Source organism: Marmota flaviventris, chromosome X (assembly GCF_047511675.1).
Source record: "Marmota flaviventris isolate mMarFla1 chromosome X, mMarFla1.hap1, whole genome shotgun sequence".
Lineage (NCBI taxonomy): Eukaryota > Metazoa > Chordata > Mammalia > Rodentia > Sciuridae > Marmota > Marmota flaviventris.
The window spans coordinates 92305482-92332085 of NC_092518.1; the positions used below are offsets into that span (position 1 = coordinate 92305482).

Genomic DNA, 26604 nt, shown 5'->3' on the forward strand with positions numbered 1-26604 from the left:
CTTGGGATGTAGCTCAGTGATACAGCACCCGAGTTCAATCCCTAGAAACACAAACACACACACACACACACAAATATTTTGAGACAGGGTCTCACTAAGTTGCTTAGACTGGCCTCAAACTTACAAACCTCCTGCATCAGCCTCTTAAATTGCCAGGATTACAGGCACGCAACAATGTGTCCAGCTTCAAATCATTAATTTTAAGACTCAATTAAAGCACAAATATTCTTATGTAAAATTTTCTTGAAAGCCTAATCTCTAAATTTATTTCTTTCCCCATGCTACCATATATTAGCATTATAGGGAATATTAAATAAATTAGCACACATAAAGCAACCAGAAAGATATGCTACCTTTAAAAAAATATTTTTAGCAGTAGATGGACACAATAACTTTATTTATTTTTGTGTGGTGCTGAGGATCAAACCCAGTGTCCCCCATGTGTTAGGCAAGCACTCTACCACTGAGCCACAACCCCAGCTCAAGATATGCTATTATTATTATTATTTTAGCATCTATGTGTGAGAACCAGTTAGTGCTAGGTCAGAAGCTTAAAGATAGAATACTAAGACTTCAGGAACTGAAGGGAAATTCATGTACAGAATATTTTAGATTACACTGGGGAAGTATTCTCTGGGATCGAAGGCAGAATGGAGTTGATTTTAAAGTTTTGGGTAAAATCCTAGAAATAAATTTGAGGTTACAGTAACAACAATCACAACAGCAGACTATTGCCAAACCTCTCATTCTAGCTTGGTATATCACATCGGTGGAAGAATTAAAGTTCTTGAAATTTCAAATTAGCAAGGTTTTTCATGTGTTTATGCTACATTTAAACTGGAATTTACAGCTAGGCCTGGGGGGCACATATCTGTAATCCTGGTGGCTCTGGAGGCTGAGGCAGGAGGATCACAGATTTAAGGCCAGCCTGAGTAATTTATGGAGACCTTGTCTCAAAATAAAATAAAATAAGCCAGGCACGATGTCACACACCTGTAATCCCAGCAACTCTGGAGGCTGAGGCAGGAGGATTACAAGTTCAAAGCCAGATTCAGCAATTTAGTGAGACCCTCAGAAACACAGTCAGCCCCTTTCTCAAAATAAAAAATAGAAAGGTCTGGAGTATGGGTTAGTGGTTAAGCATTTCTGGTACCAAAAAAAAAAAAAAAAAGAATAAATAAGGAATGCATTAGTTGAAAACTTCAGTTGTTCCCAGCTTATTTTGTCTCCCTCCTAAGTTTTCCAGCAGTAGAAGCCTACTCAAATCACAAGGTAAAATCCCCTAATAATAGGGTAACCAACTGTCCTAGTTTTCCTAGATTTGTCCCAGTGCGATCAATGAAAGTCCTGTGTTCCAGGACCAAGACTGTTGGTCCCCTTACCTAACAAGGACATATTGCCCATTTGGAAAAGTTGTGTGCTCACATTTACCTCTTCTTCATAGACCCATCTTTAGTGTTTAACAAAGTCTCTAGTGTTAGTTTATTCTTTAATTTTTTTAAATTATACACAATACCTTTATTTCACTTATTTATTTTTATGTGGTGCTGAGGATCAAACCCAGGGTCTTGCACATGTGAGGCAAGCACTCTACCGCTGAGCCACAACCCCAGCCCGAGTTTATTCTTCTTTAGTGTTTTTTGTACTGGAGATTGAACTCAGGGCCACTTGACCACTGAGCCACATCTCCAGCCCTATTTTGTATTTTATTTAGAGATAGGGTCTCACTGAGTTACTTAGCACCTCGATTTTGCTGAGGCTGGCTTTGAACTCATGATCCTCCTGCCTCAGCCTCCAAAGCTGCTGAGATTACAGGCATGTGCACCCAGCTTCTTTAGTGTTCTTAATACTTTCTTCATAGACAGCACATAGACCCTAGAATTCATGCTCTCAGTCACAGTCTAGGTTCTACTCTTCATTGTGAAGCACTGGGCAAGTTACTTAATTTTTCTGAGTCTCAATTTTGTTCTTTTAAAAAATATTTTATTTTAGTTGTAGTTGGACACAATACCTTACTTTATTTTTATATGGTGCTGAGGATCAAACCCAGCACCCTGCACATGCTAGGCAAGCATTCTACCACTGAGCCACAACCCCAGCCTTCATTTTGTTCTTTCTAGAATGAAATAATAGTGAACATTTCATTGGGTTGGTATAAATATTAACTGAAATTATGCAGATATGATATTTAGTACACATTATAAAATATGAAATAAACATTAGCTATTAAACCTTTATAGTTGTTAGTTAAATAACAAAAGACTGAGGGGATGGTGTTTAAAACACACATCTTCCACCCAATAGTATAGAGGCACCATTTACAGACCAAAAGGCTACATACCCATTACCACAGATTTATATGTGTATACACAGAAGCATCTATCAGGACTTCTACCAGGGTACTAGAGGCATTGCATGTGGTGTTAAAAAATGGGGAAAAAAAGAACAACCATATTTAAACTTTAATAAGGATTTTCCAGGACAAATTTGAAGTTATAAAATCTTTACATGGGACTGCACCAACTATTAAGTAGTCACTCCCCCCCCCAAAAAAAAAAACTTTATTAAGTACTGGCTGTATAAGTAGAAGCTGAGGGAAACAAAGTGAGTCAAATACAGCCCTACCTGCAAATTTCTTACACTCTTTTGTTCCAAGGAAATCAAGGGCTAAGCTGGGAAGCAGGGACAGGTCAAAGCAGATAAACAAGATATAAATCAGGAGTGTGCCCTGCCCTCTTCCTAAGAATGCGGGAGCCCTCATAGCAAGGGAATAGGCTACAGGATGAGGGATGTGGAGCATACTTTCTCCAGCAGGACAGGCAGTCTTGCTGGAAAAAGTTGGTTAAGGAGAAAGACACTGAAACAGGAACCTGAAATGTCTAATCATGAAAAGGAACAGGAGTGAAAACGGCAGCTGAAGTATGGTGATAGAAACCCAGGGAATGAAATGAAGTAATAAAGGAAATGTTCACTTAGGAGAAGACTGTCCAATCCAGACATTGGAAAAGTCCCATGACTAGAAATAATGGTCTCCTGGTTTGCTAATGAGCATGTCATTCTGGGCAAAGCCTAAACTGAATTCAGTCCTCACCCCACTCCCATTTCTTTCCAGTGCTGGGGATGGAACTCAGGGTCTCTTGAATGCTAGGCATGTGCTCTACCACTAAGCTATACCCCCAGCCCAGTATCTGTGCTCTTTAAGGTCCTAGTTGTCAAGAAAAATGAGAGAGAGAATATAAGATTGTTACCACAGGACCCTGCCATTCACTCCTCAAACTCAAGGAAGCCTGACAACTTGCTGGTTTGCTCCTCATCAGTTTAGGCCACTGAATTGCTCTGTTTCCAGGAGACAGGGTGCTCAGGTGCACCTTCCTAATAGTTCACTCTCCTTTCTCAATGAGTGCCATCAACACCTCCCCTCTTCCCCAACTTGTAGCATTTCCAGGTTTTACCAAGAATCAAACATCAATAATGTGAATAACAAAGGAGGTCTTTCCATTCAAGAAACCCAAACAACCAGGACACACTGAGGTGTGGCACAGGTGAAAATTTTGATCTTCAGGCTCCCAACTTCACACCTTGCTCACTTAAGTTCAATCCTCCTAGGCCCAGAACCAGAGGAAGTGACCCCTTTCACACTTTACCAAAGCCCTGGAGGGGCAGTTTCTCTCCCAGCTGAAAGAACACAAATGCTACAGACACAATTCCAGGTTTCGGTACCACCCCTCCCCCTCTGCCACTCTCCAACAGAGATGAGTGGATCCTTAGGAGCCAGTTAGGGATTTTGCTCTGCAGGGTTTCAACGTCTGTGGAATGAATACACTTGTAGTAATCTTTCACCAGAAATGAAGATTCTCTCAAAACCTGTTCCATCCATGGCCTGGTTTATTTTAGAAAATGAGATAAGTTGACACCTAAAGTGAAATAATAGATGAGAAAGGCATCACAAATGCCTGAGAAATACAACTTGTTACAGTGATACTAACGAAGTTGGCAGCCTTGCTTGTCCCCCTCTGGAACCACTGGGAATAGAGTGAGGGAGAGGCGATGGTGGATTTGTCTTGGGACAAGGGAGGCAAAACTGATCTTAGCATTAAGTGAGGGTCGCTCCTGCCTTTCTCTATTGTTTTTTAAAATTTCTCCTTTCAGCCTCACAGGCACCCAAGCACTTTGTGAGTGCTCAGTATTTCTTATCACTTTGTCTGTGCACACCACCTACCCATGACCTAGAACCTCAGAGCTAGAAGGAGCCTTAGAGACCAGAGAGGTAAGGCAACTTGCTCAGGCTCATACAGAAAAGTAGAACCATAACTTGTACTACCATCCAGTCTGGCACAACAGGGATGGCTTTCACTTACATAACCTGTGTCATTGAGCATGAATAAAATCCATCCCTGCACATACACACACAGCCTGCCACTAAGAATGCCAAACCCATGGCAAGGTTTCCTAAAGTTGCCTTCCTTGTCTTTAAATTAGCTCAGTTGTATTGGGAGTGTGGGCAGAAACAGGAAAGACAGTGGAATGAACCTCACATAACTTTCCTAAGTACATATATGAATACAACATAGTGAATCTCAACGTTGTGTACGTCCACAAGACTGGAATCATAATTAGAATACCATATACTCCATGTTTGTATACATATGTCAAAATAGACTCTCCTGACATGTATAACTAAAAAGAACAAATACAAATTTTAAAAAAAATGACCTCAGTTGTTAAGTCATTGTTACCAGATCATCTCAGATTGGGGGACAACAGCTGCCTTGGGTATGCCCACTGTGTTTCTCTCCTCTCCTCTCTCTTCCTTTCCTCCCCAACAGGATTTCTAGAAAGTCTAACCTACCCTCTCAAACACTGCTTGCATGGATATGGATTCATCCACCTTACTGCCATATGCAGTTCTTGAGGCACTCAAGGAGATGTCCTAGGGTGCTCTCTGGGGTTCCTTTTGCCTACATTTGAAATCAAAGGCTGTGATCCATGGAGTCCCCCCATCCAGAGTCTCAAGAAAACCTAACCTGTCTCTGGTTTTTCTTATTCCCAACCGTCCACCTTCTGCCACCAGCTGCAGCCTAATTTGTCTTGACATTTTGCTTGTCCTCACTGTCAGTTAGGGCTACTCAGTAATTTAAAAGCCCTTGCAGTTTCAATCCGAGCTTGTGCATTTAGAAATGGGCTTTTGGGTAGGGTAGAACTCAGATTCCAAGAGGACCTCACGGCAGAATGTCCTAAGGGGTCTGTGGAAATGTATGCATTTGTGAAAATGGGTACTGAGAGCTCTCTCCATACCTATGGGGTCTGCCGACCTTCTGGGCCCCAGAGTTCTCCTGGTGAGCCTTTGTAGGCCCCTTCAAAATATTCGCACCTGCCAGTCCTCCCCTGAGTTCTGTGGGATTCCAAATAGCCTCAAAGTCCAGTTACCAAAGCCAGTGATCCTGATCTCCCCCGTGCCCCTAATGAACTTCCTGGTTGCCCCTTTTGTCAGAGGTGAAGGTCCAGCAGAGGCCGGTGTGAACCTGGACTCGCACCCACCCGTGTGCCCAGCCACCCACCTGTGGAAGAAGAGCAGGATGGAGAGCATGGTTTGGTCGATGTTGCGGTTGCAGATGCCCTCGTTAATCAGGTAGCAGGGGTCCCGCAGCACTGGTTCTAGCGAATCCTGCCGCATTATGCTGTTGAGCTTGTCAGTGTTGAGGTTCTCAAAGATTAGCTTCTCCTGCAACTGCCGAAAGTTGCTCACTATAGGGCTGCCCGGGTTGTTGTTCTCCCCGCTACTGTCGCGCTGGAGCCCGCTCCGGTGGGCCAGGTCCAGGCAGCAGTTGCAGCAATCGAGGCCGACAGGTGAGCGGCAGTCGGTCTTGGACTGGGCCATCTTCTCAGGCTCGGGGGCCGCCTGGCCTTCGAGGTCAGGGGCGGCTGGCAGGTGCGCGCCCTCCGGGCTGGCCTTAGGGGACTCCAGGGTGCCTGGAAAAGACAAGCTGTGAGGAGAAGAGTTGGAAATTAGCGCCTAAAGCCAGCCACCCTAGGCTCGGCCCCCTTCTGGTTGTAACTGCTCGGGGTGCGAATAGAAACAGCTGGACAAACAGCTCTGAGCGGATCCTTCGGGCTCACTTCCTCCTCCTCCTCCCCCTCCTCTAGTGGCCGGGGCCGCCCCCTCTGAGGTGCCACACACGGCCCCAGCGCAGTCCCAAGTTTCCCAAGTGTGAGCAGGGCTCGGGGCGGACCTGTGGCGGCAGGAAGGGCGGGCAACAGGGCAAGAGGGAGAACCGGGGCGCGCCCTCGCTCCCTCCCTCCTATGCTCCCTCCCACCCTGGCTCACAGGCTCTCAGGCTCTCTTGGGTTGTGCCGGCTGAGCGGTGGCAGGAGCGGAGAGCGAGCGAGCGAGCGAGCCAGCCTCACGCCTCGGAGTCGGCACCCGGCTATGACAGCATGTAAATGACCCCAGCTGGGCCGGCGGAGCGCGCTCCGCCGTCGCTTCCCTCGCAGGCGCGGGCCCCAGGTCGGGCTCAGTCTGGCCCCCTCGCCCCGCCCCGCCTTCACCCTAGCGCCCACGCAGCCGCTCGCACTCCTATGGAACCCGTTCCTGCTCTCCCTTTCTCCGAGCGCCTAGCGCCTCGATTCGGGCTCCCTCAACGCTCATGGCGCATCCTCTGCCAGAAATCTGCCAGCACTCCGTCTGGAGCGCCGCGCCTCCCCTGTCACCCCGCCTAGCGGGTCTGGAGCTTGGCGGGAGGGCAAATGTTTCTAGTCCCACCGCGGAGGAGTCCCCCTACAGGAGAAACGCCGCGTTTGGGAGCCCCCGCGTGTCGTGGCTTTCAACCATCGCTCTCCACAAACCCTATTTGGGGGGTGCGGAGAACAGGTCGTCTCTGCAGAGTCAGCGCCAGACACACGTCAGGGATACTCAGTAAATGTCTTAAGCCAAACTCAAAGAAGCACGGTCAAACTCGTCCTCAGTTTCTGTCCCTTTCTTCTCACTTCACTTGTCTTCTCCCCCGCCCCCCTTACTCTCTCCCCTCTCTCCGGAATCCTATTTGAATAACCTCTCCTGTTTTTCTGGAACGCCAGCTGGCTAGCGGACTTACCTCTGCTCTAACCCTTCTCCCTTTCCACAGTCACCTACTTTCTTTGAACCTTCCACGTTTTCCAGTTTTTCGCTAATTTTTCTCTTTTAGTTTTTCTTTATCTGTCTGTTTCCTCTATCTCCCTTCCAACCCCAGTTCTTCTCTTTCCCCTCTCTCTCTCATTTCTTTTTCTCCACTTTTCTCCACTTCTACATTTCCCCTTTCCTCTTTTTTCTCTTTCTGAATTCTTTCAGCTCCCTTAATTTCCCCCACTTCCTTCACTTCAGCACCCCCTCTTTCCTCTCATTCATCTCCCTCTGTTTTGTAAACTTGCTCTCCTCAGTCTTTTCTCACTCCTACCTGCCACCTTGGGAAATCTCCGGCCTTCTTACCCTTTTCAGAGATGTGGTGATTAAATGTTCACCGGCCTGAGGGGCACTGGGGAAGCAATGCGTTCGGAAACTGCCGGCGGAGGGATCTGAGAGGATGAATCCGGTGCTGAGGTACAGTGAAAGGGCAGATATGTGGAGAGGGGGCAGTCTGGTGCCCTGGGTCATACCCCAGCTTTGTGAGATGTAGGGATGTGCTGGGTGGGCAAGTGGTAGGCTTCTAAGGTGTCTCAGGACTTGGAGACTTGGAATATATTGAACGTGTAAGATTCAAAAATTACTGGTTCCTGGAAAAATTTAAAATATTCGCAATGTTCAGTTTCCATATAAAACTCAAATAGATTTCAATTTCAGTCCCACTCCCCACCCCCTTTTCACTCGATTCATTCACAAGCCCATGACTTTTGAAATAAAGCAGTATATACTGCCATCTTGTGCTCTAGACGTGAAATAAGTCTATGTCTTCGTCACCAAGTTAGATGTTTGGCAGACGCCAGGGGTGCCTCCTGGTGGAATCCACAGTGCTTTGGTTCTCAGTAACAGACACTGGAGGAGGAGGAAGAGGTGGAGGAGGAGGCAGAGCTCCTGCACCAAGAGAGTGCCCAGCCCAGCCCGCCATTGCAAAGCTGTAGACAGGGACCCCAGTCAGGGTCAGAACCACATCTTTTTGTAGTAGCTGCAGATTGGATTTCATGGATTTGAATTTTCTTCCAGGTGCCATAACCTACACCTGTGATTAAGAGCAAACGGTGGTCAATAAATTAATTCCTGTTCCTAAAGCCCTGTGAGTCTTATTTGGAGTCCCCAATTTAGGGGAATAAGAATGGGGAAGGTGTACTCTCTGCTATAGTGGCCAGAAAACCAAAAACAATCTATACCTCTGCTCCTGATAGGATTCTAAGGTCAGGGATGATTGATGGTCACTGACAAGACCAGCAGAACTGAGTATGATCCCTGTGTTCTTCTCACAGACTGCTAAGAAGTCTCCATTTCTTCCCTCAAAAGCCAATCCTTTAGATGAATTATTTTCCCTTTTTCTTCTTCCTTGTCTTTTTTTTTTTTTTTAATGTTCTTGGGTAAAAGCCAGAGGAGGTAGTAGAATATGAAATTTCATCTGCATTGTGTAGACTTTTAGCCTACTGAATTTTTAAAAAAGTATTTATTTTCTAGTTATAGGTGGACACAATATCTTTATTTTATTTTTATGTGGTGCTGAGGATCAAACATACTTCACACATGCTATGTGAGTGCTCTACCTCTGAGCCACACCCCAGCCCCCTGAATTTTTTTTTTTTTTAGAGAGAGAGAGAGAGAGAGAGAGAGAGAGAGAATTTTAATATTTATTTTTTAGTTTTTGGTGGACACAACATCTTTGTATGTGGTGCTAAGGATCGAACCCCGGCTGCACTCATGCCAGGAGAGTGCACTACCACTTGAACCACATCCCCAGCTCCTGAATTTATTATTGTTTTTTAGTTGTAGTTGGATACAATATCTTTATTTTATTTATTTATTTTATGTGGTGCTGAGGATTGAACCCAGGGCCTTGCAAGTGCTAGGTGAGTGCTCTACCACTGAGCCACAACCCCAGCCCCCTGAATTGTTTTTTAATTACAGTGTTTATGATTTTTCCTCTTGTTTATAATTATTTTATGTTAAATGTTATAACAAAATATATTAGATCCATAAATGTTTACTTAAATTGTGTTTTGAGAACTGCTAGACCTTTTGCTTCTAATATTTGCCTGAGTCCTCTTATCCTTGTGCATAACCTTGGGAAGAGGCCCCAGTGGAAGTATTTCCTTCTTGGCATTTGGCACCATTAAATTCAAGATTTTGTCCCCTTGACATTTTCCTTGTTGTGGTCCTTGTTCTCAAGCAGCATTGTTAATAATTCAGTACAGCTTTGCATACCATATCTAGGCTGATCAAGAAAAAATATAATAGAGATATAGAAAAATCTAGATAGTTCAGAGATAAAGTTCAGAGAACTGTCATGTGTTTGCATACAAGTCCAGCTCATATTGACATACTGCATACCTCTGCAAGGGAATGTTGACTGGGCAGGGCCACCTGGCTCCCCTCTGTGGAACCTTGCTTTGCTGACATATATTGTGTTAAATGGAAAAACTCCAAGCAGAAAAATGTTATTGCATAAACTCAGAAAGCAGAGAGAGACCTCACTTCTAGAAAGAGCTAGTGGCTTTCTGAGTGGAACAGAGAGGGAATAGCAGGAGTACCTCCTTTCACTCTTGCCCTGTGCCAGGTACTATGTTAGTGGGAATTCAGAGGTAAATAAGACACAGCCTTAGACCCCAAAGAATTTGTGGTATAACTGAAAGAACAGATTCATAGACAAAATTCATAGGTAAAAAGAATAAGGACTGGGAGCCAGGCATGGTGGCACACACCTGTAATCCCAGAGACTTGGGAGGCTGAAACAGGAGGATCTTGAGTTCAAAGTCAGCCTCAACAACAGTGAGGCACTAAGCAACTCAGTGAGACCCTGTCTTTAAATAAAATACAAAATAGGGCTGGGGATGTGGCTCAGTGGTCAATTGTCCCTGAGTTCAATCCCCAGTAAACCCCCTAAAAAAGAATAAGGACTGGAGATGTAGCTCAGTAGAGTACTTGCCTAGCATGCATAAGGACTTAGGTTCTATCCCCAGCACCCCAAAAAAGAGAAAATAAATAAAATTTTATATATATATATATATATATATATATATATATATATATATAAAATTTATTAAATCCCTATTGTGTGCCAGGCACTTACATATATTGTCTCATTTACTCTTCACAACAATCCTATGAATTAGGTATTATGATTGCAGGGATGACATGGGCTTGGGAAACATAAAGAAGCTCTCAGGTAACATAAAGAGTAAGTGGTGGAGTCTGGATTTCAACCCATAACTTTCTGCCTTTGGAGCTTGTGCCTTTACCCTTTAGGTGACATTTTAAATGATGGATTTATCAAACATTTACAAAGTGTAGCATCTATTTTAACAAGATCGCATATTCAAAAAAAATCCATGTAATCAATGATTTACTAATATGTTTAAAGATTTTCATTTGTACTATAGAGAACCAAGAAGGAAATTGACAGCACAAGAATAATAGTTGAATTTTTGTTGACCTACTATGTGCCAGGCACTGTGCTAAATGGTTTGCACAACATCATGCCATTAAATTATCTCAACAGCCCTGTGAGTTAGATACTATCATCATCCCCATTAATATACAAGGAAACTGAGATTCAGAGAGGGCATATAGCATGTCTAGAGGATATGTAGCTTCCCTTTAAGCATTTACCAATAGTTAGGTTTAAAAAAAGGCACACAAGTGATTTTTAGGCAAGTTTGTTTCTATATCACTGATCCTCAATTTTGTTAGCTTTTTTTTTTTTTTAAATAGGGGATTGAAAACAGGGGCACTTAAACACTGAGCCACATCTCCAGCACCCCCCTTTTAAATTTTCTTTAATTTATTTTTTGGTGTAGATGGACACAACACAATGCCTTTATTTTTATGTGGTGCTGAGGATCGAACTTGAGTCCCGCCAGTGCTAGGCGAGAGCTCTACCGCTGATCCACAATCCCAGCCCCAGCCCCCACCTTTAATTTTTTTGTCCCGTAGTTGTAGATGGACAGCATGCCTTTATTTTATTTGTTCATTTTTATGTGGTGCTGAGGATCAAACCCAGTGCCTCACGCATGCTAGGCAAGTGCTCTGCCACTGAGCTACAGCCCCAGCCCTCCCCAGCCTCTTTTTTGTATTTTGTATTTTTTATTTTTTTTAGAGACAGAGCCTCACTAAGTTTCTTGAGACTTGCTAAATTGCTCAGGCTGGCTTTAAATTTGCAATCCTCCTGCTGTAGCCTCTCAAACCACTGGGATTACAGGTATGAACCACCATACCCAGCTATTAGGCTTTCTTAACTAGGTGAATGAGATTAACTTTCTCAAACCCTTTCCAAAGTGCTCACCACAGATTTCTAGACTGTTAAAGCTGGCAAAGTTATAAAATCTAGATGAGTGGTTCATAATCCTTCTTTTGTGCCTTAGGCCTTTTTGACATATAGGGAAGTTTATGGATCCTTTCTCAGAATAATGGTTTTAGATAACACAAAATAAAATATTTAGGGTTACAGAAGAAAGCAATTATATTGAAGTGTAGTTATCAAAATATAGAAACAAGAAAATTGTGGCATAGTTACATAAATGCTTATTATTAATGCAGTAAATAGCAAGATTTAGAGGCAGCTTTGATAACCATGGTAACTTCAAAGTAACAAGTGTAAATATATTTTAAAATACTGTATTAACGATATTATGACATAAAACTGTTAGTGATTTCTATTGATGGCAAAGTCACAGGTACTGTTAATATTACTGTGATCTGTTATCTGCATTTTTAATTGAAGGAAAATAAATTTCACTTACAGTATGGTGAAAATAATGATGTAATATTTTTCCATCTAAGTTCATTTGTTCCCTGAATTTTTAAGAGTCCCCATTTTAGACCAGTCCCTTAAAATATTAATAATAATAGCTCACATGAATACACCTTTGCTATATGCCAAGTATTGTGCTAAAGCCTTTACAATGATTTTCCTTTTATTCCTAAGGAAGCTGTCTGTGAGGCAGCCTTGTTTTATAGCTTTCAGAGATATGAAATTGTCTTCCAAGGTTACAGCTGGCAAATGGAAGAGATGAGACTTGACCCTAAGTCAGTGTGATTTTAAGCCCCACCCTTGCTCTTAACCAAACTTCAGACATTTGGATTGGCACTGGGATGGTTATATTAGAACCACCTGGGAAGGTTATTTTGAAAACCCAGGTATTTTGGACCCTGTATTAGTTTATTAGGACTGCCATAACAATACCACAGACTGGGTTATGTAAAAAATTTATGTTTTCATAGTTCCAGAAGCTAAAAGTCCAAGATCAAGATGTCGGTAGAGCAAGTTTCTATTGAGGCCTCTCTCTTTGGCTGTAGATGTCTGTCTTTTGTGTTTTCACATGGTCTCCTGTCTGTATGTCTATGTCCATTCTTCTTCTTGTAAGGACACTAATCATATTCACTAGGGCCCCACCCTAATGAGCTCATTTTAACTGAATTGACTCTTTAAAAACCATCTCTAAATATAGTCACATTCTGAGGTACTTGGGGGTTAGGATTTCAAAATATTAATTTTGGGGGTGAGGACACCATTTATAAGTTATCCCATATTAGACCCCAACCACAAGAATTCTGAGTCAATACGTTTGGGGTAGGGATCAAGGAACTATATTTTTAAACACTCCCCCAGGTGATTCTGACAGATAGCCAGGTTTGGGAGCTATAACATCCCCAACCACAAGTTTCTTTTTTTTAAAAAAAAATTATACATATTTAAAGCATACAGTGTGAAGTTTTGATGTACAAATACATAGAATAGAGTTATGCTAACACATCCATCTCTTCACATAGTTACCTTCCTTTTGTGTGCATGGTGAGAAGTATACAATACAGTTTTATTAACTATAGTCACCATTCTACAAAACTGAAGTTTTTTACACTTTGACCAACATCTCCCCTTTCCCCCACTCCACTTCCCACTGGTAACCACCATACTACTCTTTGCTTCTATGAATTCACCTTTTTTAGATTCAACATATAAGCAAGATCATGTGGTATTTTTATTGTTGTATCTGGATTATTTTACTTAGCATAGTATTATTGGGGTTCATCCATGTTGTCTTAAGTGGCAGGATTTCCTCATTTTAAAAGGCTGGATGATATTCCATTTTGTGTATATACACACACAGCACATTTTTTCTATCCATTAATGGACATTCAGATAATTTTTGCAAGCTTTCTTAGCCCAGTGCTCGAGCATGATGAATGTTCAATAATTTTTTGAAATAGTGGGTATTGAACCCAGGGTGCTCTAACACTGTTATATCCCTAGACCTTTCCTTCCTTCCTTCCTTCCTTCCTTCCTTCCTTCCTTCCTTCCTTTCTTTCTTTCTTTTTTAAAAATATTGAGACAAGGTCTTGCTAAATTGCTGAGGCTGACATTGAACTTGTGATCTTCCTGTCTCAGCTCCCAAGTAGTTGGGATTATAGGCATGTGCCATCACACCCAGCAGTAAATGTTTGTTGAGTGGTTGACCAAAGGAAAATAAAATGTGGAGATGGGCAAGTGGAGGAAAATTTTTAAGTTGTCCATGGGGGCCATCAAATAAAAAATAAGTCAAAGATCTCAAATAGAATAAACACCTCTGCAGATGGAAGGCTGAACCAGATGGTCTCAATGTCCATCCTTCTTCTTTTCATGTTTTCTTAATAGAGTTCTTTTTAATTTTTTTATTTGTTCTAATTAGTTGTACTTAACAGTAGAATGCACTTTGATACACTTTTATACATAAATGGAGTATAACTTCTCATTCTTCTGGTTGTACATGATATAGAGTTACACCAGTCATGTAGTCATATATGCATATAGGGTAATAATGTCTGATTCATTTTACTCTCCTTCCTACCCCTATGCTCCCTCCCCTCCCATCACCCTCTATACCTAATCTAAAGTAACTCTATTCTTCCCTATGAACCACCACCCCTTATTGTGGATTAACATGTGCATATCAGAGAAAACATTTGGCCTTTGGCTTTTCTTTAGATACAAAAATGACAGGGGGCCAGGGTTGTGGCTCAGGGGTAGAGCACTTGCCTAGCATGTGTGAGGCATTGGGTTTGATCCCCAGCACCACATAAAAAAGAACAAATACAATAAAGGTATTGAGTCCATGTACACTAAAAAAATATATTAAAAAAATGACAGAGGGGAGGGAAGATGGCGGCGAGGGGAGTGCATTGCCCCCGTGTGCCGCGTCACTGTGTGGGAGAATGACGAGTCAGGATGGCTAAAGGCTATCTTGTTAGGAATTTCCAGCAATAGTGGGGTGCTCCGGAACCTGGAGGAAGGATTTCCATCGCACGAGGATCAGCTACGGGGGCTCAAACGTGAGAGATTTGTCGCACGGAGGCTCACACTGCTTATTCAGCAAATTGCCCCGCGGCTAGAGTCTGCGGTGCACGCTGGGAAACGAGGAGATAGTGATGCAGGGATACAGCGCTGCAGTTTCTGCCAGCCGTGCAAGCACCGTACTCAGTGCTGAATTCTGGGTTCGAGACGGGGGAAGGAAGCGGTCCAATTCGGTTCTCCACACCGGTCAGACCACAGAGGAGGCCAGCGGCCACCATGTTGGAGAGCTGACGTCACCATCCCTGTTTTGGACTGATCGCAGCTCATTCAGCCATAGAACAGGTAATTTCAGGCTGCCATTCACCTGCGGCTTGCAGACAAATTACTCAGGCTCAGTGCTAAATAACCCGCGGAAACTACTCCTTGGAGCCTGCTCTTATCAGAGCATACACCGAGCACAGAGCGGAGCTGCTCTGGCCCAGGGCTAAGGAGCCCGCGGAAACTGCTTCTCGGACCGGGTCCTGCTGAGTACTGTGGAGGTAAATACCAACCGAGCCTTCGTGGGCAGTGGCAACAGGACTGAGACGGGGCCTGTGAGGGCCGGTCAGGACTCACCCATTGCTTTGGTCACCCGGCAAAGGGAATGAAATGCTGCCATTCGCATAGGATACCAACATGGCAGAGATCTGATGTCATCAGAAAGTGGCGGAGGAGAGAACTTCATCAATACCAGCGGTGACAGAAACAGTTGGTCTCCTGGTAGGGAGGGTGAGTCACAGACACCTGAGTCTCTCTCACTTTGTCGTCGAGCCAGAGGGGAGGAGCCGGGCCACCGCCCGCGCCCGGAGCAGGCCCAGCGGCTTGCCGGCGTGGTGGTCGCGTGACCCCAATTGGAGAGGGGGCGGAGCGGAACCGCCACCCATGCCCGCAAGGTGGGCAGACCTGCGACCGACCGGCAGAACAGGCCCAGTGGTCCGCGGGCATGGTAGGAGGGGCAGGGCAGAGCCGCCGCCCGCACCTGCAAGGTAAGCAGACCTGCGACAGACCGGCGGATCAGGCCCAGCGGCCTGCCAGCGTGGTACACACGTCACCCCAACTGGAGCAGGGGCAGAGCAGAGCCTTCGCCCGCGCCCGGATCAGGCCCAGCGGCCCGCCGGTGTGGTGGTCACGTGACCCCAATTGGAGTGGGGGCGGAGCAGAACCGCCACCCGTGCCCGCAGGGTGGGCAGACCTGTGATCAACCTGCAGATCAGGCCCAGCGGTCCGCGGGCGTGGTACGAGGGGCAGGGCAGAGCCGCTGCCCACGCCTGCAAGGTAGGCAGACCTGCAGCAGACCGGCGGATCAGGCCCACCGGCCTGCCGGCGTGGTACACACGTCACCCCAATGGGAGTAGGGGCAGAGCAGAGCCGCCGCCCGCGCCAGGAACAGGCCCAGCGACCTGCCGGCGTGGTAGTCACGACACCCCAATTGGAGTAGGGGCAGAGCAGAGCCGCCACCCGTGCCCGAAAGGTGGGCAGACCTGCGACCGACCAGCGGGACAGGCCCAGTGGCCTGCCGGTGCGACAGACACGTCACCCCATTTGGAGTAGGGGCAGAGCAGAGCCGCCGCCCGTGCCTGCAAGGTAGGCAGACCTGCGACCGACCGGTGGAACAGGCCCAGCGGCTGGCCGGGGTGGTAGGCACGTCACCCCAATTGGAGTAGGAGCAGAGCAGAGCCTTCGCCCGCGCCCGGAACAGGCTCAGAGGTCCGCGGGTGTGGTAGACAAGTCACACCAATTGGAGGGGGGACAGAGCAGAGCCGCCGCCCGCGCCTGCAGGGTAGGCAGACCTGCAACCGACCGGCGGATCAGGCCCGGTGGCCTGCCGGTGTGGTACACACGTCACCCCAATTGGAGTAGGGGCAGAGCAGAGCCGCCGCCCACGCCCGGAACAGGCCCAGTGACCTGCCGGCGTGGTAGTCATGACACCCTAATTGGAGTAAGGGCAGAGCAGAGCCACCGCCCGCGCCTGCAAGGTAAGCAGACCTGCGACCGACCTGCAGAACAGGCCTAGGGGTCCACGGGCGTGGTAGACACCTCACACCAATTGGAGGAGGGGCAGAGCAGAGCCGCCGCCCGTGCCTGCAAGGTAGGCAGACCGCCGCCCGACCCTGCAAGGGAGACTTTTCAACTATACAAGAGCAATATAAATATATAGGGGGGAATATTTTCAAAAACACAACAGTTTCACCAAGCAGAAAGAAACGCAAGCAGTATGAAAAGACAAGGAAAGAAAGGACCACAAGCAATGCAGGTCAACTCAACTTTAGAAGAGGTAACAGCTGCAGCAGATGGAATGTCAGATAAAGAATTCAGGATATACATGCTTCAGATGATCTGGAGTATCAAGGAAGACATTAGACAGCAAAATCAGACAATTAAAGATCACTTCGACAATGAATTACACAAACAAATCCAGGAAGCAAAAGATCAACTATACAGGGAGATAGAGGTTATAAAAAACAAACAAACAGAAATCCTAGAAATGCAGAAAGCAATAAACCAACTTAAAAACTCAATTGAGAATACTACCAGCAGAGTAGAACACTTAGAAGATAGAACATCAGACAATGAAGACAAAGTATTTCAACTTGAAAAGAACATAGACAGCTCAGCAAGACTGTTAAGAAACCATGAGCAGAACATCCAAGAAATATGGGATAACATAAAGAGACCAAACTTAAGAGTCATTGGGATACAGAAAGGTATAGAGCTCCAAACCAAAGGAATGAGCAATCTATTCAATGAAATAATAAGAGAAAACTTCCCAGACTTGAAGAATGAGACAGAATCCCAAATTCTAGAAGCCTACAGGACGCCGAATGTGCAACATCATAAGAGATCCACACCTAGACACATTATAATGAAGATGCCCAACATACAGAATAAGGAGAGAATTTTAAAAGCTACAAGAGCAAAGAAGCAGATTACATTTAGGGGTAAGCCAATCAGGATAACAGCTGATCTTTCAACACAGACTGAAAGCTAGAAGATCCTGGAATAACATATTTCAAACACTGAAAGAAAATGGGTTCCAACCAAGAATTGTGTATCCAGCAAAATTAAGCTTCAGGATGGAAGATGAAATTAAAACCTTCCACGATAAACAAAAGTTAAAAGAATTTTCAGCTAGAAAACCATCTCTTCAAAACATCCTCGGCAAAACATTACAGGGAGAGGAAATGGAAAATAACAATGAAAACCAACAGTGGGAGGTAGGACAGTAAAGGGGGGGAAAATAATCAAAGAGGAAAACAAACCATGTTTAGTAACAGAAATAAACAAATATGGCTGGAAGAACAACCCATATCTCAATAATAACCCTACCTGTTAATGGCTTAAACTCACCAATTAAGAGACACAGGCTAGTAGAATGGATCACAAAACAAGACCCAACAATATGCTGCCTACAGGAGACGCATTTGATAGGAAAAGATATACATAGGCTGAAGGTGAAAGGTTGGGAAAAATCATATCACTCATATGGACTTCGGAAACAAGCAGGAGTGTCCATACTCATATCAAATAAAATAGATTTCAAGCCAAAGTTAATCAAAAGGGATAAAGAGGGACACTAAATACTGCTTAAGGGAACCATACACCAACAAGACATAACAATCATAAATATATATGCCCCAAACAATGGTGCAGCTATGTTCATCAAACAAACTCTTCTCAAGTTCAAGAGTCTAATAGACCCCCATACAATAATCATGGGAGACTTCAACACACCTCTCTTGCCACTGGACAGATCTTCCAAACAAAATTGGAATAAGGAAACTATAGAACTCAATAACACAATTAATAACCTAGACTTAATTGACATATATAGAATATACCACCCAACATCAAGCAGTTATACTTTTTTCTCAGCAGCACATGGATCCTTCTCAAAAATAGATCATATATTATGTCACAGGGCAACTCTTAGACAATATAAAGGAGTAGAGATAATACCATGCAACTTATCTGATCATAATGGAATGAAACTGAAAATCAACGATAAAAGAAGGAAGGAAAAAGCATGCATCACTTGGAGAATGAACAATAGGTTACTGAATGATCAATGGGTTATAGAAGACATCAAGGAGGAAATTAAAAAATTCTTAGAGATAAATGAAAACACAGACACAACATATCGGAATCTATGGGACACACTGAAAGCAGTTCTAAGAGGAAGATTCATTGCTTGGAGTTCATGCCTTAAAAAAAGAAAAAACCAACAAATAAATGATCTCATACTTCATCTCAAAATCTTAGAAAAAGAAGAGCAAAACAACAGCAAAAGAAGTAGAAGGCAAGAAATAATTAAAATCAGAGCTGAAATTAATGAAATCGAAACAAAAGAAACAATTGAAAAAATTGACAAAACTAAAAGTTGGTTCTTTGAAAAAATAAATAAAATCGACAGACCCTTAGCCATGCTAGCGAAGAGAAGAAGAGAGAGAACTCAAATTACTAGCATACGTGATGAAAAAGGCAATATCACAACAGACACTTCAGAAATACAGAACATAATCAAAAATTATTTTGAATCCTTATACTCCAATAAATTAGAAGATAGTGAAGGCATAGATAAATTTCTTAAGTCATATGATCTGCCCAGATTGAATCAGGAGGATATAGACAACCTAAACAGACCAATATCAATTGAGGAAATAGAAGAAACCATCAAAAGACTACCAACTAAGAAAAGCCCAGGACCGGATGGGTATACAGCAGAGTTTTACAAAACCTTTAAAGAGGAACTAATACCAATACTTTTCAAGCTACTTCAGGAAATAGAAAAAGAGGGAGAACTTCCAAATTCATTCTACGAGGCCAACATCACCCTGATACCTAAACCAGACAAAGACACTTCAAAGAAAGAAAACTACAGACCAATATCTCTAATGAACCTAGATGCAAAAATCCTCAATACAATTCTGGCGAATCAGATACAAAAACATATCAAAAAAATTGTGCACCATGATCAAGTAGGATTCATCCCTGGGATGCAAGGCTGGTTCAATATACGGAAATCAATAAATGTTATTCACCACATCAATAGACTTAAAAATAAGAACCATATGATCATCTCAATAGATGTGGAAAAAGCATTCGACAAAGTACAGCATCCCTTTATGTTCAAGACTCTAGAAAAACTAGGGATAACCGGAACATACCTCAATATTGTAACAGCAATCTATGCTAAGCCTCAGGCTAGCATCATTCTGAATGGAGAAAAACTGAAGGCATTCCCTCTAAAATCTGGAACAAGACAGGGATGCCCTCTCTCACCACTTCTGTTCAACATAGTTCTCGAAACACTGGCCAGAGCAATTAGACAGACGGAAGAAATTAAAGGCATAAAAATAAGAAAAGAAGAACTTACTATTTGCAGGTGACATGATTCTATACCTAGCAGACCCAAAAGGGTCTACAAAGAAACTATTAGAGCTAATAAATGAATTCAGCAAAGTGGCAGGCTATAAAATCAACACGCATAAATCAAAGGCATTTCTGTATATCAGCAACAAATCCTCTGAAATGGAAATGAGGACAACCACTCCATTCACAATATCTTCAAAAAAAAAAAAAAACTTGGGAATCAACCTAACAAAAGAGGTGAAAGACTTATACAATGAAAACTACAGAACCCTAAAGAGAGAAATAGAAGAAGATCTTAGAAGATGGAAAAATATACCCTGTTCATGGATAGGCAGAACTAACATCATCAAAATGGCGATATTACCAAAAGTTCTCTATAGGTTTAATGCAATGCCAATCAAAATCCCAATGGCATTTCTTGTAGAAATAGAGAAAGCAATCATGAAATTCATATGGAAAAATAAAAGACCCAGAATAGCAAATACAATTCTAAGCCGGAAGTGTGAATCAGGCGGTATAGCGATACCAGACTTCAAACTATACTACAGAGCAATAGTAACAAAAACAGCATGGTACTGGTACCAAAACAGGCGGGTGGACCAATGGTACAGAATAGAGGACACAGAAACCAATCCACAAAACTACAACTATCTTATATTTGATAAAGGGGCTAAAAGCATGCAATGGAGGAAGGATAGCATCTTCAACAAATGGTGCTGGGAAAACTGGAAATCCATATGCAACAAAATGAAACTGAATCCCTTTCTCTCGCCATGCACAAAAGTTAATTCAAAATGGATCAAGGAGCTTGATATCAAATCAGAGACACGCCGTCTGATAGAAGAAAAAGTTGGCTACGATCTACATACTGTGGGGTCGGGCTCCAAATTCCTCAATAGGACACCCATAGCACAAAAGTTAATAACTAGAATCAACAAATGGGACTTACTCAAACTAAAAAGTTTTTTCTCAGCAAAAGAAACAATAAGAGAGGTAAATAGGGAGCCTACATCCTGGGAACAAATCTTTACTCCTCACACTTCAGATAGAGCCCTAATATCCAGAGTATACAAAGAACTCAAAAAATTAGACAATAAGATAACAAACAACCCAATCAACAAATGGGCCAAGGACCTGAACAGACACTTCTCAGAGGAGGACATACAGTCAATCAACAATTACATGAAAAAATGCTCACCATCTCTAGCAGTCAGAGAAATGCAAATCAAAACCACCCTAAGATACCATCTCACTCCAGTAAGATTGGCAGCCATTATGAAGTCAAACAACAAGTGCTGGCGAGGATGTGAGGAAAAGGGTACACTTGTACATTGCAGGTGGGACTGCAAATTGGTGCAGCCAATTTGGAAAGCAGTATGGAGATTTCTTGGAAAGCTGGGAATGGAGCCACCATTTGACCCAGCTATTCCCCTTCTTGGTCTATTCCCTAAAGACCTAAAAAGAGCATGCTACAGGGACACTGCTACATTGATGTTCATAGCAGCACAATTCACAATAGCAAGACTGTGGAACCAACCTAGATGCCCTTCAATAGACGAATGGATAAAAAAATTGTGGCATTTATACACAATGGAGTATTACTCTGCATTAAAAAATGACAAAATCAGAATTTGCAGGGAAATGGATGGAATTAGAGCAGATTATGCTAAGTGAAGCTAGCCAGTCCCTAAAAAACAAATGCCAAATGTCTTCTTTGATATAAGGAGAGTAACTAAGAACAGAGTAGGGACGAAGAGCATGAGAAGAAGATTAACATTAAACAGGGATGAGAGGTGGGAGGGAAAGGGAGAGAGAAGGGAAATTGCATGGAAATGGAAGGAGACCCTCAGGGTTATACAAAAGTACATACAAGAGGAAGTGAGGGGAAAGGGAAAAATAATACAAGGGGGAGAAATGAATGACAGTAGAGGGGGTAGAGAGAGAAGAGGGGAGGGGAGGGGAGGGGGGATAGTAGAGGATAGGAAAGGCAGCAGAACACAACAGACACTAGTATGGCAATATGTAAATCAATGGATGTGTAACTGATGTGATTCTGCAATCTGTATACGGGGTAAAAATGGGAGTTCATAACCCACTTGAATCAAAGTGTGAAATATGATATATCAAGAACTATGTAATGTTTTGAACAACCAACAATAAAAAATTAAAAAAAAATAAAAATAAAAATTAATGAGATATCTAAAAAAATCAAAAAAAATTAAAAAATGACAGGGTACAAACTTACTGGGAACTGATTTAAATGGGATAGAGTTAATGAGAAAACAAGGGTAAAATTTTTGTACATAAAGGATATATACATTTTTGTGATTGTGAAAGTTTTTCTACGTGGAGCTTTGGCTGAGAGTGGATATTGTATATGTGGGGCATGGTTTGAGGGGGAATTGTATGGAGAACATGTAAATGAGCAGTTGTAATAGATTTCTTCATCTCTATCGAGGTCCACTTTCTCTTCATTTTCCTAATGGGGATCAATAAATGGTTACCATTATGATATTTTAAAAATGACAAACGTAACAGTACTAGTAGCAGCAGTATTAATCATGTTCTTATCTTTAAGAATCTCTACATTTTCTAGATCTTCCTTTTTTCTTCTCATTTTCTCCCTCTTCCTCCTGTTCTCAAGGAAAAGTATACTCTGGAGAAGTCACAAAGTCTCAGAGAGGTCAGTCCTCATATAGCCCGCAAGCCTAGATCTTCTATAAATACGATTTTATTTTAGCTAAAGTTGGAGGTTTCATTCTTCTACCAAATCTGAGATTTTAGCCAGGCATGATGGAGCACACCTGTAATCCCATTTCTGGAGGCTGAGGCAGGAGGATTACAAATTCAAAGCCAGCCTCAGCATTGTAGTGAGGTCCTAAGCAACTCAGAAAGACCCTGTGTCTAAATAAAATACAAAAAGGGCTGGGGGGCTGGGGATGTGGTTTAAGCGGTAGCGCGCTCACCTGGCATGCGTGCAGCCCGGGTTCAATCCTCAGCACCACATACAAACAAAGATGTTGTGTCTGCCAAAAACTAAAAAATAAATATTAAAATTCTCTCTCTCTCTCTCTCTCTCTTTTTCAAAAAAAAGGGGGGGGGGTCTGGGGATGTGGCTGAGTGGTTAAGCATCCCTGGATTCAATCCCTGGTACACAAAACAAAAACCAAACAACAACAACAGCAGCAAAAAAACCCTGAGAGTTTACTCTATTCAGAATTCACACATTTTTCTGTTGCTTAAATTAAAATAGATCCTCCTGGGCTGGGGTTGTGGTTCAGTGGTAGAACGCTTGCCTGGCATGTGTGAGGCCCTGGATTCAATCCTCAGCACCACATGTAAATAAATAAAACAAAAGATCCATTAACAAATAGAAAAAATACATAAATGCCTAAAAAATAAAATAGATCCCCCTGTGGAGGGATTCCACTTAAAGTGTTGATAGTGCTTACCTCCAGGGAAGGGAGGGATGAGGTGTCGAAGGAAAAGAGTGAAGGAGGGGGACTTTCAAGTTTTCACATTTACTAAAAAATTAGCATGTTTTACTGTAAAAAAAATTTTAAAAATATTTTTTAGTGAAGATGGACACAATCCCTTTATTTGTTTGTTTATTTTTATGTGGTGCTCGGGATCAAACCCAGTGCCTCATGCATGCTAGGCATGCACTGAGCCCCCAACCCCAGCACAAATATATATATATATATATATATATATATATATATATATATATATATATATATATATATTATTATACAAGTAACAAAGATTGAGACTGGGGCTGTAGCTCAGTGGCAGAGCACTTTCCTAGCATGAGTGGAGGCACTGGGTTCAATCCTTAGCATCACATAGAAATAAACAAATAAAATAAAGGCATTCTGTCCATCTTCAACTACCAAATTTTTTTTTTCAAAAAGTAACAAAGATCATTTTAAAAACTGATGATGCGGGAAGATGTGATGAAGTTTTATGACTTACCCACAATTCTGCCACCCAAGAGCAGGTTTCATCTCAGTTTTCCCCTTTTTATATGTGCCTATTCATGGTACAGACATAAGAGCACAGAGAACATTACTTACCCCTCTGCTTCAGGTAATCATTGTTGACATCCTGGTGCCTATAGTTCCAGCTCTCTTTCTCTTCTCCGTAGATTATGTAGAAGCCACCTTTGGTGACAAAATGCTGAGACTCCACCAGTAGGTTAGCATAACTCAAGTCACCTCAGAGCTTCAACTCCAATGCCTGGGGCTGGTGCAAGAGACCATACAATACCTGCCTTTTGTTAAGTACAGGATGAGTGCCTGGGACTGCACACTCCCTTTGATAGATACTGCAAGAGTGAGGAGACAGGCTGTTAGAATAAGCTGCTTGAAGAAGCAGCCTACACATTTGGAGACTTGGGATAGCTGGGTCCCTAAAGGCTCAGAGCTCATATCCCCACAGAGACTTCCAAGGACAGGATTCAGCAAAAGTTTTCTTTTGTGTTTTTCTTATTTTAGTTCTCCTTTTATTTATTTATTTCCTCTAGCTTTATTTTGGTATAATTGACAAATAAAAATTGTTATGTAAGGTGTACAAAGTGATGTTTTGATATACATGTTCCTTGTGAAATGATTTCCATAATCAAGTGAATTAATACATCTACCAGGTTCTCTCTTTATAGAACTAACTATGGAGGTCATATGTTGTTGCATGGTAATAATTCAAGAGTTCTCTCTTCTGGAGTAAACAGTCCAGTTGTGTGTGTGTGTGTGTGTGTGTGTGTGTGTGTGGAGTGTGTGTGTATGTGTGTGTGTTAGGGGTGGGAGTACCATCAAATAAACAATCACATTATCTCTCTCTCTCTCTCTGTATATATATATATATATATATATATATATATATATATATGTGTGTGTGTGTGTGTGTGTGTGTGTGTGTGTGTGTGTGTGTGTTGTGAAAGACAGAAGCACAGGATGCAGGCAGAAAGAACACATACCCAACCTAGGCACACCTAAAATACTGGAAGGGTCAGGAAGGCTTCCTGGAAGAGATGATGACTTGAATTGAGCCTTAAAGGATGAATTGATAAGGCCATAGTGTTTACCTGAGCCAATTTTCTAGTGCCTAGTTGGCATTCACCTAATAAGATGATTGATGTGTAACACTTAATGTTAGAATATAGTAAGTGTTCAATAAATGGTAGATGTCATTATTATCACTTGACCTTTTCAAACAATTTCAATAACAATTTCTGTTTGCTATGAGGAATAAATGAGACAATGCGTCATATGTAAAGTACTTAATATAGTTCTTGGCATATGATCATTGCACAACAAATGGTGGCAGTTGATAGTGTCGTCACTGTTATTATTATTTTTAGGTTCTACGGGACTGAGGTGAAATCTTGTCTCTGACCTTCTGGGTTGTCTGACTCTGCAGTTGATTGTATTACATTATTTCAGATATGATGTCTCCAAGCCTGCATATGTTTGGAGCTTTTCCTGATGATGATCTCTGTCCCTGACCACCAGTTCCACCAATACTAGACACATGGTATGCTCAAGTTCTAGTCTCCAAAAGCATATGGAAAATAAAGCAGGTGATAATGGAAGAAGTGGAGCAGAACTCTGGTTGCCTGCAAAAATATCTTTGGTACAGCGAAGGCATGACTGCTTTTCTCATCAGTGCAGTCTCTATATTGCAAAGCTGAAGAAAGTTGGTAGAAGTGAATCAGGAGCTATCTCCATTTTTCTTGGGCAGTTTAACTATTCTGATCAAAGGGTAGAGTTCTATGTAGACCATAAGTATGCTCCTAAATCTAACCCCATCTCCCATGACGGTTGGCCCAAATTCCTTCCCCACTAGCAATTGGTGGTTATTCCCCCCCCAAGTTCCCTAAGCTAGTGCAAATTTTAATGTTTTTGCAGATATCTGTGGATATTTTAATGGGAATTTATAATGTTGCCATGATAACCCAGAGTTCCCTTGGACACAGTTGATCCTCTTGCTAATGACTTCCATAAGAAGGCACAAAAATCCTTTTCTTTTTCCACCTCCTCCTCCTCCTCCTCCTCCTCCTCTTCTTCTTTGTCTTCTTCTTCTTCCTCCTCTTCCTCCTCCCTCTCCTCCTCCTCCTCCTTCTTCTTCTTCCTCTTTTTTTTTTTGTACCAGGATTGAACCCAGAGGTGCTTAACCAATGAGCCACATCCCCAGGCCCCTTTTTATTTTTTATTTTGAGACAGGGTCTCACTAAATTGTTTACAGACCTGCTAAGTTGCCGAGGCTGGCCTTAAACTTATGATCCTCCTGAATCACTGGGTTACAGGCATGCACTACTGTCCTGACCATCCTTTGCTTTTTTGTGGTCTTTTGTTTCTAACTTTCCATATCTCTCCATCCTGGGGACCTTGTCTTCACTGGTCATCTTATTTTATCTTCCCTTTTGTGTATAAAAACTATGTTGTACTTTTTGACACCATGATTCCTTTAGGAAAAGGGAGGAGGTTATTATGTTTGGGATCTGGAATGATTTACAAAGTCTCATGTTTTGAAGACTTGGTCCTTAATGCGGCAATGTTCAGAGGTTGGGATTTTAGGAAATAATTGAATCATGAGGGTTCTAATCTCATCAGTGGATTAATCCTTTTGATAGGTTAATAATTTGAATGGAGTGCTGGGAGGTGGTAGAAATTATAGGTAGCTGGGGCATGGTTGGAGGAAGTCTGTCACTGGGAGTGTGTCCTGAAATGTTATTTCTTGTCTATGGTCCTTTCTTCCCCTC

The 26604-nt window shown here is 42.6% G+C and overlaps 2 protein-coding genes across 2 annotated transcripts in view; one reads left to right on the forward strand and one right to left on the reverse strand.

The window, feature by feature from the left end:
- Nucleotides 1-6092, reverse strand: part of Tsc22d3 (TSC22 domain family member 3) — a 65537-nt gene extending 59445 nt beyond the window's left edge. The window contains exon 1 of the mRNA XM_027934770.2: nt 5559-6092. Coding sequence (XP_027790571.1) covers nt 5559-5878 — 320 coding nt within the window. The 5' untranslated portion in view covers nt 5879-6092. The remainder of the gene's footprint in view (nt 1-5558) is intronic.
- A 451-nt stretch (nt 6093-6543) lies between these two features.
- Mid2 (midline 2) overlaps nt 6544-26604 on the forward strand; it is a 158407-nt gene continuing 138346 nt past the window's right edge. Inside the window, exon 1 of the mRNA XM_071606572.1 lies at nt 6544-7573. The gene's annotated coding sequence lies outside the window, so the exon portion shown is untranslated. The remainder of the gene's footprint in view (nt 7574-26604) is intronic.